Here is a 14,880-nt window from a genome sequence, read left to right on the forward strand (position 1 = left end):
GATAAGACAACCAGAGGTCACATATTTGTGGCATCCTGTGCAGAGCAATATGTGAGAGATGTGATTAAGATCTTCTGAACTTCAGAGTGATTCTTAAAAGGATATCACTGGATATTTGAGAATACATGAATAGCTGTAGAAATTTATTTTTTCATAACTAGTTCCAAATTAGTGAAGTATAACAGATCTTTAACGGAGCAGTTCTTCATCAGAGACAGGCTGTATTTTGACAGGAAGGATCTAATCAATGAAAGCACAGTTTGCTATCACCTCTTACTGAGGAGGGAGATATGAATGAAAATGCCTGTTTACATTTTTGCAGAATGTAAGCATTGTGAAAAGGGAAATTTATAAAAACAAGCACCAATATAAAAATGTAAAAGTTTCAAATTATGACATAGGGTCTTAATTCTACTACATAAAATTTAGGTTGAGAAGTTAAAATTTTAGAGTTTGGTAATGCACAAATACACACACACACACACACACAAACCATCTCAATAACATCTACAGATACCTATAAAAGCACCATGTAGTCATTTATGTACTTTCAAGAACTGTAACATATATGACAGCCCCTACTATGGAGGAACTACAGCAAGGAGATTCTACATTATTTATGCCACAAATCAGAGTAAGTTACACCTCAGAGACTGATACTGTTTATTGGTGTTCCAAGAGGACCAACTTTGTTACAAATAAACGTGTACTACCTCTTTCATCTGAGACTTAATTCAACCATGGGCCTTTAAAAAGTCATTTTCTTGGATATTCCTGTGACTGTGGCCAATCATTGTTTATTTGCATGTGCGTAAAGCACAACCCACTACCCTGAGGACTTCTTCATATTCAGGTCACACCCTGTACTGGAATCAGCCTTAGACAGGACACAACACAGACATGAGGACGGCTACTCAGCTCCTGGGCTTGCTGCTACTCTGGTTTACAGGTGAGGGTGACAGCACTGGAAATTTCGTCAGCTGATTGTTCTCAGTGCTGACTGATTTCTGGGAAAGTACTTTTCTAACAGTATTAATAGTATAGAAATTTGTTTTCAATTTTTTAATCTCAGGTGCAAGATGTGACATCCAGATGACTCAGTCTCCAGCCTCCCTATCTGTATCTCTGGGAGAAACTGTCACTATCACATGCCTGGCAAGTGAAGACATTTCCTGGAGTTTAGCATGGTATCAGCAGAAACCAGAGAAGCCGCCTAAGCTCCTGATCTATGGTACAGATAGCTTGGTAGATGGGATCCCATCGAGATTCAGTGGCAGTGGATCTGGCACACAGTTTTCTTTCAAGATAACCAGCCTGCAGCCTGAAGATGTTGCAGCTTATTACTGTCAACAGGCTTACAGTACCCCTCCCACAGTGATTTAGGTCATGACATAAACCACACAGGGAAGCAGAAGTGAGAGCCAAGGCAGCCCTAGTTGCTCCTTCAGGTGCCTCCAATGTTACAACTGTATCTTTCTATCATAATTTATAGGTCAATGTGAATATTTTGTGTGGAAATCATAGAAACTTTGCTTCTTTTTTACATTTTTATTAAATATTTAAATTAGAAACAATCTTGCTTCCCATGTCAGTGCCAGCTCCCTCTCCCTCCCCTCCATGCCCACTCCCTCCCGCTGTCCCCCCAGCCCCCACCCAACACCCATTCCATTACCCAGGGAGGGTAAGGCCCTCAATGGGGGAACTCTAGAGTCTCCCCAAAGTATCCAAATTGAAAAAGCATCCCTCACTGTGGGATGGGCCCCCAAAGTCCATATGTGTGCCGGAGATAAATATTGATCTACTACCCAAAAACCCCATAGATTGCCTGAGTCTCCTCACTGACACCCACATTCATGGGGTCTGCTGCAGTCCCATGCTGGCCTCGCAGTCATCTTACTGGGGTCCAAGATCTCTCCCTTGTTTATGTCAGCAGTATTTCTGGGATTCGCCAGTCCAGTCTTGACCCCTTTGCTCATCTATCCTCCCTCTCTGCACAGGGTTCCAGGAGTTCAGTTCAGTGTTTAGCTGTTGGTATATGCCTCTGCTTCCGTCTGTCACTGGATGGGGGTTCTAGGATGGTATATGAGATAGTCATCAAAATCATTATTAGGGAGGGACATTTAAGGAAGTCTCTCCACTTCTGCTTAATTTGCCAGTTTGTGTCATCCTTGTACATCTCTAGAGTTCTCATTAGTGCCAGTCCCCTCAAACGTAGAATGGCTCCCTCTATTATGGTATCTCTCATCCTGCTTTCCTGTATTCTTCACCCAACTCAACTTTCCTGCACCCCCATGGCCTCTTCTACTTTCTTCTTGTCTCCCTCTCTTTTTGGGGGCTCCCTTTTCCCTTCCCCACCCTGTCCTCCCAATCCACTCAGAAGACCTTGCCTCATTCCACATTCTCTGGGTACTATGTATATCTCACTTAGGGTCCTTTCCTGTTTCCCTGCCTCTCTGGCAGTAGGATTGTATACAGGCACTCAAATGATTCATGTCTAAAATCCATATAGGAGTGAGTACATTAAATGTTTGTCTTTTGTGACTGTGTTACGTCACTATTGATGGTTTCTTCTAGTGCCATCCATTTGCCTGCAAAATTAATGATTCCATTGTTTTTTCTGCTGAATAGTATTCCATTATGTATTGTACCACATTTTCTCTATTCACTCTTCTGGTGTGGGGCATCTAGGTTGCTTTCAGATTCTGGCTATTACAAAAGGTGCTGCTATGAACATAGTGGAACAGATATCCTTTTTGTAAGAATGTGCATCTTTTGGATGTATGCCTAATAGTGGAATTGCTGGGTCTCATGATAGACTGATTCCAATTTTTCTGAGGAATCTCCATGCTGATTTCCATAGTGCCTGTATGAGTTGGCACTCCCACCAGCAGTGGAGGAGTGTTTCACTTTCTCCAATCCTCTCTAGCATAAACTGTCATTGGTGTTTTTAATATTAGCCATTTGAGAGGAGAAAGATGATATCTCAGAGTTGTTTTGATTTGCATTTCCCTGACTCCTAGGGATGTTGAGAACTTTCTTAAGTGTCTCTCAGACATTTTAGTCTCCTCTATTGAGAATTATCTATTTAGTTCTGTAGTTCACTTTTTATTTTGATCTTTGGTGCTTTGGAGACTTGCTTCTTGAGCTCTTTGTAGATTTTGAAGATAAGCCCTCTGTCAGATGTGGGATTAGTGAATGTCTTTTCCCATTCTGTGGACTGCCTTTTTGTCTTATTGACTGTGTCCCTTGCCTTGCAAAAGCTTCTCAATTTCAGCATGTCCCATTTATTAATTGTCAATCTCAGTGTCTGTGCTACTGGTATTATGCTCAGGAAGCAATCTCCTGTACTAATTCATTCAAGGGTACCTCCCACATTCTATTCTAACAGGTTCAATGTGATTGGATTTATGTTGAGGTTTTTAATCCATTTGGACTTAAGTTTTGTGCATGGTGATAGACATGTGTCTATCTGCAGACTTCTACATGCCAGCATCCTGTTATGCCAGCACCATTTGTTGAAGATAACCTTCTTTTTTCAGTTTATAATTTCAGTTTCTTTCTCAAAAACCAAGTGTTCACATGTGTGGGGTTAATATCGAGGTTTTCTATTTGATTCCATTGGCCCACCTGTCTATTTTTGTGCCAATACAAAGCTGTTTTCAGGATTATAGATATATAATATAGTTTGAATTCAGGGATAGTGATGCCTCCAAACATTACCTTCTTGAACAGGGTAGCTTTGGCTATCCTGGGTCTTATGTTTTCCATATAAAGTTGATAATTTTTCTTTAAAGGTCTGTGAAGTATTGTGCTGGGATTTCAATAGGGGTAGCATTGACTCTGTAGATTGCTTTTGGACAGATTGCCATTTTTACTATGTTGATCCTACCTATCCAAGAGCATGGGAGATCTCTCCATTTTTGGGTGTGTTCTTTAATTTCATTGTTTAAAGACTCAAAGTTCTTGTGATATAAGTCTTTCACTTGTTTGGGTTGTGTTACCACAAGGTATTTTATGTTGTTTGTGGCAACTGTAAAGGACAATGTTTCTCTGATTTCTTGCTCCGCCCTTTTATCATCTGTATATAGTAGGGCTAATGATATTCTTGAGTTGGTCTTGTATCGTGCCACTTTGCTGAAGGTATTTATCAGCTGTAGGAGTTCCTTGGTAGAGTTTTTGGGGTCACTTATGTAAACTATCATATCATCTGAAAATAGTGAAAGGACTTCTTCCTTTCCAATTTGTATTATATGATATCATGTTGTTGTCTTATTTCTCTGGCTAGAATTTCAAGCACAATATTGAAGAGAATTGGAGAGAGTGGGCAGACTTGTCTTGTTCCTCAGTTTAGAGGAATTGCTTTGAGTTTCTCTCCATTTAGTTTGATGTTGGCTGTTGGTTTGCTGTATATTACTTTTATTATATTTAGGTGTGTTCCTGTTATCCCTGATCTCTCCACAACCTTTATCAAGAAGGGGTGTTGGATTTTGTCAAAGGCTATTCAACATCTAGTGAGATGATCATATGATTTCTGTTTCTCATCTTGTTTATATGGTGGATTACATTGATAGAGATGCCAGGAAATAATCAAATTGAGGGCTGAATTCAATAAAGTAGAAACTAGGAAAACGATACAAAAAATCAATGTAGCAAAGTATTGGTTCTTTGACAAAATCAACAATAAAGACAATCCTTTATCCAAACTCATGAAACAGCAGAGCAGTGAACATGCAAATTAATAAAATCAGAAATGAAAAGGGGGACATAACAACGGACACTTAGGAAATTCAGAGAATCATCAGGTCATACTTTGAAAACCTGTACTCCACAAAATTCAAAAATTTAGAGGAAATGGACAGGTGTCTTGATAGATATCACCTGCCAAATTAAACCAAGACCTGTATCCCCAATGGAAAGTCATCCAACCGAAAAACTCCAGGGCCAGATGGCCCCAAAACAGAATTCTACCAGAAATTCAAAAATCGGCTTATTCCAATTCTCCTCAAAGTATTCCATGCAATAGAAGCAGAAGGATCTTTGCCAAACTTTTTTAACGTGGCTTCAATAATCTTGATACACAAGCCACACAAAGACACAAATAAGAAAGAGAACTTCAGACCAATATCCCTCATGAACATTGATGCAAAAATACTCAATAAAATACTGGCAAAATGGATCCCAGAACACATCAGAAAACTCATCCACCATGATCAAGTAAGCTTCATCCCAGGGATGCAGGGATGGTTCAACATACAAACTTTTCTGTGCCACAAATTGTTCTATTGTGCAGATCTAGCAGCATTAAAAGCACAGGAATACTTCACATGAGTAGTAGAGTCACAGCAACAACTGAGACTCTTAGAACAGAAATGTCAATACACACACACAGAGGGCAGAGTCATGTCACACACACACACACAGAGGGCAGAGTCATGTCACACACACACACAGAGAGAGAGAGAGACAGAGACAGAGACAGAGACAGAGATAAAGACAGAGAGATAGGAGAGAGAGAGGAGAGAAGGAGAGACAGACAGAAACAGAGAAAAAGATGAGAGAGACTACTTACACCTCTACATATACATATACACCAAGCTGCAGTAATTTAGATTTGGGGCAGAAAAATCATTATCTAGCTATAGCATTAAAATTCTGAGGAAGTAGGCTTCTAACACAACAATTGGGTCATTTCAACCTATGTGTTCTCAGCAGCCTCTACCATGGCCAGTGCATAGGTATAAAATACTGACTACTCTTTCAAAGGACTTTTTTTAGACTGCTAACAACTGTTAATAACTTCAGGTCTAGGGTGTCTGAATATCTCTTCTTGTCTCTGAGCCTTTGCACTGATAAGTTACACAAAATGTAAGCTGGAAAATACATGTACATATAAAATAAAAAGTATTAAATATTTGAAAATCTTGCTGAATATTCCATACCTGGCCTTGACCTCTTGATACTCTGTCTCTACGTTCAAATGCTGGGAACACAGAAATCACCACCATATCTAGCTCTTTCTTTTCTTTTTTTAAATAGTTTTTATTTAAAAACAAGCTTCCTTGACATGTTAACCCCAGCTCCTTCTCCCTCACCTCCTGCTCTGCCCCCCACCAAACCTCCAACCCCAAACACAATCCCCACTGCAATCCCCAGGGAGGGGTGAGGCCCTCCATGTGGGATCTCTAGAGTCTATCATTTCATCCTGGGCAGGGCCTAAGTCTGCCCCAGTGAGTCCAGGCTGAATGAGCGTCCCTTTATGTGGTATGGGCTCCCAAATTCCATTTTTATGCAAGGGGTAAATACTGATCTAATATTTAGAAAAAGTGATACTGAGAACAAATATTTCTCATAATCTGGAGTCCATTTTTTACTTCAAGTAAGGTAAGGATTTGTGAAAACAGAGGCCTCAGATAATGTTTCAACTCTCATATCATATTTCCTCCATTAACAGTCCCCTTATATAATTTTTGGGAACTCAAGTGTTTTAACAGCTTGACTTGACAATTTATGAAAGAAAGTATCTATATTAGAGGATTATGTTTCCATAGATTAATAATTTATCAGCATGTTGGAAAGCACTGTCACAGAGAGGAAGGAGGCTTGAGGATTTTGTTATAGATAGCTTTAATATATGTATGTTCCAGGTCTGTCCCAGTAGTAGTAACTAATTGTTTATATCTGTATGTGCAAGGAGACAGGGAAGCAGAGAGCAAACTTGGAAAGGAACAAAACTTACCAAACAGCATAAATATCACTCTCCAAAGAAACAATAATGGCATTCTAACCTATGATTTCATAGAAATCTCTAGAATGGTCAAATATACTCAAATATATAATGGAAATGGGATTAGTTGATGAATCTATCCTACAACTGACTTTGGTCATAAAAGAGTATCCTAAAAATAAAATTTAACAGAAATATTTATTATCATATGCATATTCTATCATGCAGATGATTAAAATTAGATGCATCATGGATAAAGGACATGAACATCAAACAAAGACTATGAATGAAAACAGAAAAGCATGTACATTAGACCGCTTAGCAAGCAACACTTCATTTCTCTTGACCACAAATAGAGTCTCTTAGAATTATCTGCTGAGTAAATTTGTTCAGATACTTCTGCTCTATTGCAATGTATGTATCCCATACCTCATTTTAATACTAAGTAAAATCCTTGATGCCTAGTTCCAACATAGATCACAGGAAGACATTCTTCTATAAAGATAAAAGAGAATTATAGCCCCATTTTTTATTATCAGTGTTGCCATTTACCTCCCAGAAGATGCCTGAATTGTTAATGGAACTTCTGATGTTCCACCTGCTCTATAACTCTATTATGTTTCTCATTATATTGAACTGAAACTTGCTGAAGATATTGCATATACATATTATAAATATGCCCCCAAGGAAGGACATTCTAAAAATAACCTGGCAGTACCACAATAGAATTTTTATTAATAAGAATCTGGAAAAATAACGGGATTCTGAGGAGGCAATTATATATCATGATTGAGTGGCCTGTACCCTAATATCAGAGAGCTCTGAGTTCAGAATAGCACCAGAGAATTCAAAGTTTTGAAAAAAATGATAATGTATTTAAGAGTTTGGAAGTGAGTTCATAGTTGTTATACAGATTCCAATTGCAGTTATTGAAAGGATCACTACATAGAGCTTCCACAGGTATCCACCAGGTCCTCTGCATGTATACTATAGGTTTTAGCTTAGTGTTTGTTTGGGATTCCTGAGTGTCAAGAGGAACCCATCTCTGTTTCTTGTGCATGATAATAATTTATCCATTGGTTTACCTTCTCCAACATTGATATCATGGCATATATTAATTTTTATTATATTATTTTGTAATATTTGGCTGTTGCCACTTAGAAGTCAATATTACTTAATGAGGGACAACAAGGGGGTAGATTCAGAAGGGAGAGGAGTTGGGAAGGAACAATGAGGAGTAGAGGTAAGGATAACAATAATCAGGATATATTGTATTGAAAGTCCCCTACCCAGGACGCCTAGAAAAAGAAAAGCAAGGCCAGGCTGTTGCCTAATGAAAGAAACCTAGACCAGGTGTCTCACCCTCAAAACAGGATGTCTGTGATCACTATAGCAGTCATGGCACCCGGATAATAATTGCTGGAGCATGCTAGGAACTTTCATATGACAATACCAGGACACCTAGTCCTTGGCAACTACCCTTGCCCCCAGTTGTGTCTGATCACCATAGTAGTCATGGGACCCAGATAATATTTGCTGAAGCGTGCTGGGGTCTTTCATAAAGTAATTCCAGGAAACTTAGTCCGTGGGAACTACCCTTGCCTCCAAGATGAGCCAATGAAATGCCTGTTACTTATGTAACCATTAAAACTCTATAAATATTGTACTCCCTGAAAGCCCGGTATGCTCTACACCCGAGTTGCAGTAGCATCCGCAGGTGCCTGTGTACTCAATAAATCACCTCTTGCATTTGCAGCCAGTGGTCTGGCCCCGGTTCTTGGGCAGAGGGTTCAGTTCAGTGCCTGGCACTTTGATGCCGAGGTCTTTCAGTATGAGAAAATTTTCTATTTTCAGTAAAAGAAAAAATGAAGAAACTAATATGGTTTTTGTTTTCCAATGTGTTTCTATGTTTTGGTTATTACAAATAATGTTGCTATGAACATAGCTGAACAGATGTCCTAGTGGTATGAATGTACATCCTTTGGGTACATGCCTAAGAGTAGAACTGTAAGATCTTGAGGTAGACTGATTCCCATTTTCCTGAGAAACTGCCATACTGATTTCCAAAGTGGTTGTACATGTTCTCACTCTCACCAGCAATGGAGGAGTATTCCCCTCAATCCACATCCTGTTGTCATAAGCTGCCACTGGTGTTTTTTACTTTAGCCATTTTGACATGTGAAGTAATCATGCCACATATCCACCCCCATAATACAGCTGTGGAAAAGAATAAAGAAGCCATGCTGTGGTGTGGTTTTACAATTCAAAGTGAATTTTTTAAACCTAACCTGGTTTCTCCATGGTCTTTATCTCTTGTGTCATTTTACATTAAATCACATGGTTTAAAATCTTCCTGTCAAAATTATAAAACTCAGATGTTCCCTTAGGGATATTTTTCTGAAGTCTCTTTTTCCCTGGACCACACCATGCCATCTCTCTCTTCCCAAAACTTCTCTATCATTGTCTGTCTCTGTCTATCTGTCTGTCCCTGCCTCTTCCTTTCTTTCTTTCTTCCTTCCTTCCTTCCTTTCTTTCCTGCTTTCTTTCTCAATCGCTCTCTTTATAATCTATCAACATTAAAAAATTCCTCCTCAGTTTTTAACTGAAGGCATCTTTCTCTTTAAGATTGTGTTATATTACCACAACACTTTTTAAGTTATAATATTTGCTTACATGTACACATGTGCATCTTTTTTTTGGTTTTTCGACACATGGTTTCTCTGTATTGTTTTGTTGCCTGTCCTGGAACTTGCTGGGTAGACCAGGCTCGGTCTCAAACTCAGAGAGATCCACCTGCCTCTGCCTCCCGAGTGCTGGGATTAAAGGCGTGCGTCACCACCGCCCGGCACACATGTGCTTCATGTGTTCATCTAATGCCTGTGGAAGCCAGAAGGCTTTAGAGTCAATTGCAGCAGAGATAAAGATGGCTGTGATGTGCTTGCTGGGAACCAACCTGGGTCTGCCTCAAGAGTAATAAATGCTCTTCAACACAAACCCATCTCTCTAGCTCATGCTGTTTGGTTTGGGATTTGTTTATTTATGTGTTTGTTTGTTTATTCATTCATTCGTTATTTTAAAGCTTTGTCACCCCAAGACATGGATCCTGATCTTGACAACCTTTCTCATTTTATACCTCAATCCTAAAGTGTTAGTATATGACTGCTCCTTTAGTAAGCCAACAGCCACACCACACTTCCCAATTTATTTAGCAATTGTGAGCCCTGGGTGGAGAAAAATAGTCTTAGAGTTACTTAAGTAGGAAATGATTAGCCACAGGTGACTGGCATCTCACTAAAACTTGTCAAAAGCTTTGTGAAATATAGTGGTTTGAAGATGCAATGTCTCACAACTTCGAGTTTAAATACATGATGCGAGATGAAATCATATTTTGGAATTGTGCTGGTTATTTTTTGCTTGTTAGGCTTTTTCTTTTTCGTTTCTTTTTTTGTTGTTTGTTTTTGCCAACTTGACAAAAGGTAGAATCATCTGGGTGTAGGAACTTTAAGGGAGCGGTTGCTCAATCAGCTGGCACTGTAAGTGAGTCTGTGGGGAACTTTCTTGATTACTAGCTGTTGTGGGAGGTCACAGACCACTCTAGCTAGTACCACTCCTGGATAGGTGGTACTTGTATATATAAGAAACAAGTTAAGAAATCCACAGTGAAAATACCAATAATACTCAAAAACTTTTAGAGGTTACTGAATTCCTTCCATGAATTCCCTTCATGATGAACTGTGAGCTTTAACCTGAAATAACACCGTACTTCTCTAAGTTGTTTTTCTTCATGATGTTTACCTTAGCGACAGCAATAATCTAGATAAATGAGTTTCTTGAAGCATTGGCATATGTCTTATCTGAGAAATGAGTCACTTGCAGAAGTTATTTGGACACATATTACTTGTGGCCATTTGTGTTGTTGCTCTCTGCTACTAGGCCCATGATGAGGTTAACTGAGAGACTGAAGCAAGCCTTCATAGTCATAATAGATTTTAACCACTGAAAATGGCTCAAATAAATCTTTTATTTAAATAAGAGCACTTTAAAAAAAATTTGAGACAAGCTTTCTCTGTGTGGTTTGGAGCCTATCATGGAATTCACTCTGTAGACTAAATTGGCCTCAAACTCACACAAATCTGCCTGCCTCTACATCTCCATCCAAAGTTCTGGGATTAAAGGTGTTCACCACTACTTTCCAGCTTCTAAAAAACATTACTACCTATTTTATATTTGGGATATGCAAGTATGACTAATAAAATGAGTCGTTTTTTAAGGATGTAGATCCTAAACTTGGGGATTCTCTAATGCTCATTTAAACTGCTAGTCTGAAGCAGAGAGCCTCCAAATTCTGTTGCACACTGGTTTGTTCAGGAGACCCAGTGTTGGTATTCGAATGATCTTCATTCACTACAACATATTCTTAGAATTTTTCTCATCCTTATCATGCAGGCAGTCCATGAAACTTTATGAAGATGATAGTTGATACTGAATCTTTTGCTTTTTGCTTCCATGTCTCATAATGTGGCCCCTAATTGAGGAAACAGTATAAGATAATAGTTATCTAGGAAGTACACTTCATGAAGAGCTGATAATGATGTTGCAGTGACAGTTATAATTATTAACAAAATAAGAGTCCTTATTATGTTATATATTGAAAAGAAAAAGAGGAATCTCATTTATATGAAACAGTTTCTATAGGCTCCATACCTTGTGATGCACTGGCATGTAGAACACCAAAAGACATAAAGTTATATTCTTTTAGATGAATTATATATTTAGTATATACTTATTATTTATTAGTATTATTTTGCCTTCTCCCATTGTTTTAGTTATATTGTGTTTCTCTTATTTGTTTTCATTTTGTTTTATTTAAAGAAAAAGATAATTACACTATTTGAAAATCCCATATTAATATACAATGATTGTGATTATTCTCTCCCACATATCTAATCATCTTCCTCCCATTCTTAATCCCTCCTCAAATTCATGTCCATCCCCTTTTATTTGATTGTGTGTGTGGTGTGTGTGTGACTTCATTGATTAGGTACATCTGTATGAATATTGGGTTGGAAATATTCATTGAAACTTAATGGAGTCTTCAGTGTGTGCACAGCTGAAGGCAATCCCCACTTTGATAGTTCATCAATGAATGCTAATGAACCTGTTCTCCTACTCCATCCATGATTTGCTACTGTCAGATTCATTATTGTGCAGCTGCCATGTGCACACTCCACAGACATTGTGTTGGTAATTGCCATGTTTTCTGCAGAAGATGTATTCACAGGTTTTCTTCCTGTTTTCCAGCATTACCTTTCTGATCAGTAGAGAAAATGGTATGAATGACATGTTTATGGCTTAGTATTCTTCATTTGCTTACAAGAACTCTGTGAAGCCCTGAATTTCTAGACACCCCAATTCACTGTAAAGAAGTTTTTCTGATTAACAATCCACAAGGAGCTTTTCAATGCATATAAATACAAACATAGGTGGAAGCTTGACACTTTTTCACACTCTAGTAGAATATGGTAGAAAAGAACAATTATTAGATACTATTTGTTCATTTATTCAGTACAAGCATTGGTAATACTGTTAGTTTACCAAGTATAACTTCACTTGTAACCTGGAATATGAGTGAACCAGAAACATATCTGAAATATTGGGTGGTTGCCCTTAACAACCTGGTGACTGCCATGTTTGATTCTTTAAATTCTTGCTTGCTTGCAAACCACTTGCAGTATTTAGAGAATAAAATGGGAATATAAACTACACCCTGAATCAAAGCCTTTCAGGATATATGTTGGGTTAAGTCTTTCACTGGATTCCAGAATGGTTTATTCCAGAAAAATTCTGAGTAAAATTTTACCTTCATAATACTACCACTTAGAGTCTGTGATTTCCATGCCAGGTGAATTATTGTTGTTCTTGTTTCTTTGTTTTTCTTACTGTTTGATTAGTTTTCCCTTGTTTAAGGTACAAGGCATAGATGCATTCCTTTGGAGTTATTCTTAAATACAATCAGAAACATTTGTTATTTAACAACAGTGCCACTACCATTCAGATGGTGCTTCTTTTTATCCTCAATATATGTTTTTATTTAAATTAGAAATGTGAATGTTTCACATGTCAGTCCCAGCTTCCTCTGCCTCCTCCCTTGTCCATACACCAGTTCCCCAGGCCCCCACCCAATCCCAAGATCATTCCCCAGGGAGGGTGAGACTCTCCTTGGGGGGATCTCTAAAGTCTGTCATTTCCTCCTGGGCAGAACCTAGACCCTTCCACATGTTTCCAGGCTGAATGAGCATCCCTCTATTTGGAATTGGCTACCAAAGCTTAATCATAAACCATGGTGAACACTGATCTTCTACCCAAGGCCCTAGTGATTTCTGTGGCCTCCTCTCTGGCACTACATTCATGGAGTCTAGTTCAGTGTCCTGTTGGTTTCTCAACCATCAGTTTGAGATTCAAGAGCCCACCCTTATCCGGTCAGCTGTCTTTGTGGATTTCATCATCATGGTCTTGACCCCTATGCTCATCACTCCTCCATCTCTGTCACTAGCTTCCAGGAGTTCAGTTCAGTGTTGAGCTGTGGGTATCTGTCTCTGCTTCCATAAAAGCCTTGATGAAGGTTCTAGGATGGCATATAAGGTAGTCATCAACCTTACCATCAAGGAGGGGCAATTAATGTAGTCTTTCCACTATTGCTTAGTTTGCCAGTTGATGTTATCCTTATAGATCGCTAGAGATCTCACTAGAGTCAGCTCAATCCTCAAGCCTATAATGACTTGATCTATTATGGTATCTCTCATTCTGCTCTCCTCTAGTCTTACCTCGACTCAACCTTCCTGCTGCCCCATGACTTTTTCTCCCCTCCTCTTATCACCCTCTGTGTTTCTGGATTACCTCTACTTTCCCCCGATGTTCCCAATGTGCTTAGGAGATCTTGCCTCATTCCACTTCTCTGGGGTATCTTGTATCTCTCTTGGGAACCTCCTGTTTCCCAGACTCACCGGCACTGGGATTGCAGGCTGATACTACCCTGATCCATATCCAAAATCCATATATGAGTGAGTACATACCATGTTTGTCTTTTGTGTCTGTTTTTCCTCACTCAGGAAGGTTTTCTTCAGTGCCATCCATTGGCCTGCAAATTTCAAGATTCCATTGTTTATCTCTGCTGAGTAGTACTCTATTGTGTAAATGTACCACATTTTCTCTACCAATCTTCAGTTGTGGGGCATCTAGGTTTCTTCCAGGATATAGGTATTACATATAATGTTTCTATGAACATAGTTGAACAGATATCCTTGTTGTGTGAATGGGAATCTTTTGGGTATATGCCTAAGAGTGGAATTGCTGGGTCTTGTGGTAGACTCAGACCCATTTTCCTGAGGAATCTCCATACTGATTTCCTTAGTGGGTGTACTAGTTGGCACTCCCACCAGCAGTGGAGGAGTGATCCCCTTTCTCCACATCCTCTCCAGCACAAACTGTCATTAGTGTTTTTGATTTTAGCCATTCTGACAGGAGTAAGATGGTAATTCAGAGTTGTTTTGATTTGCATTTCCCTAATGGCTAGTGATGTTGAGAACATTCTAAAGTGTCTTTCAGCCATTTTATACTCCTCGATTGAGAGTTCTCTATTTAGTTCAGACTCCCCCTTTTAATTGGTTCTTTTGGTGTTTTGGAGACATGCTTCTTGAGTTCTTTGTAAATTTGGGAGATCAGTCCTCTGTTATATGTGAGGTTATTGAATAAATTTTGCCAATCTATGGGATACCTTTTTGTCTTCCTGACTGTTTCCTTTGCCTTACAGAAGCTTCTAGATTTCAGGAGGTCCCATTTATTAATTGTCGATCTCAGTGTTTGGGGTGCTGATGTTATGTTGAGGAAGCACTCTCCTGTACCAATTCTTTCAAGGGTATCTCCCACTTTCTCTTCTAAGAGGTTCAATGTGGTTGTATTTATATTGAGGTCTTTGATCCATTTAGACTTAAGTTTTGTGCATGGTGATAGACATGGATCTATCAGCAGTCTTGTACATGCCAATATCCAGTTATGCCAGCACCATATGTTGAAGATGCTATCTTTTTCCTTTGCATAATTTTAGCTTCTTTGTTGAAAATCAGCTGTTCATAGGTTTGTGGATAAATGTCAGGGTT

The 14,880-nt window shown here is 38.9% G+C and overlaps 1 gene segment (V, D, J or C); it reads left to right on the forward strand.

Moving 5' to 3' along the window:
- Window positions 1-805: 805 nt before the first annotated feature.
- LOC101839390 lies at window positions 806-1,383 on the forward strand. The segment is given in 2 exon segments: window positions 806-949; window positions 1,073-1,383. Coding segments are annotated over 2 exon segments (360 nt in total).
- The last annotated feature ends 13,497 nt before the right edge of the window (window positions 1,384-14,880 follow it).

The sequence above is a fragment of the Mesocricetus auratus genome, unplaced genomic scaffold (assembly GCF_017639785.1).
Source record: "Mesocricetus auratus isolate SY011 unplaced genomic scaffold, BCM_Maur_2.0 Super-Scaffold_100676, whole genome shotgun sequence".
NCBI lineage: Eukaryota > Metazoa > Chordata > Mammalia > Rodentia > Cricetidae > Mesocricetus > Mesocricetus auratus.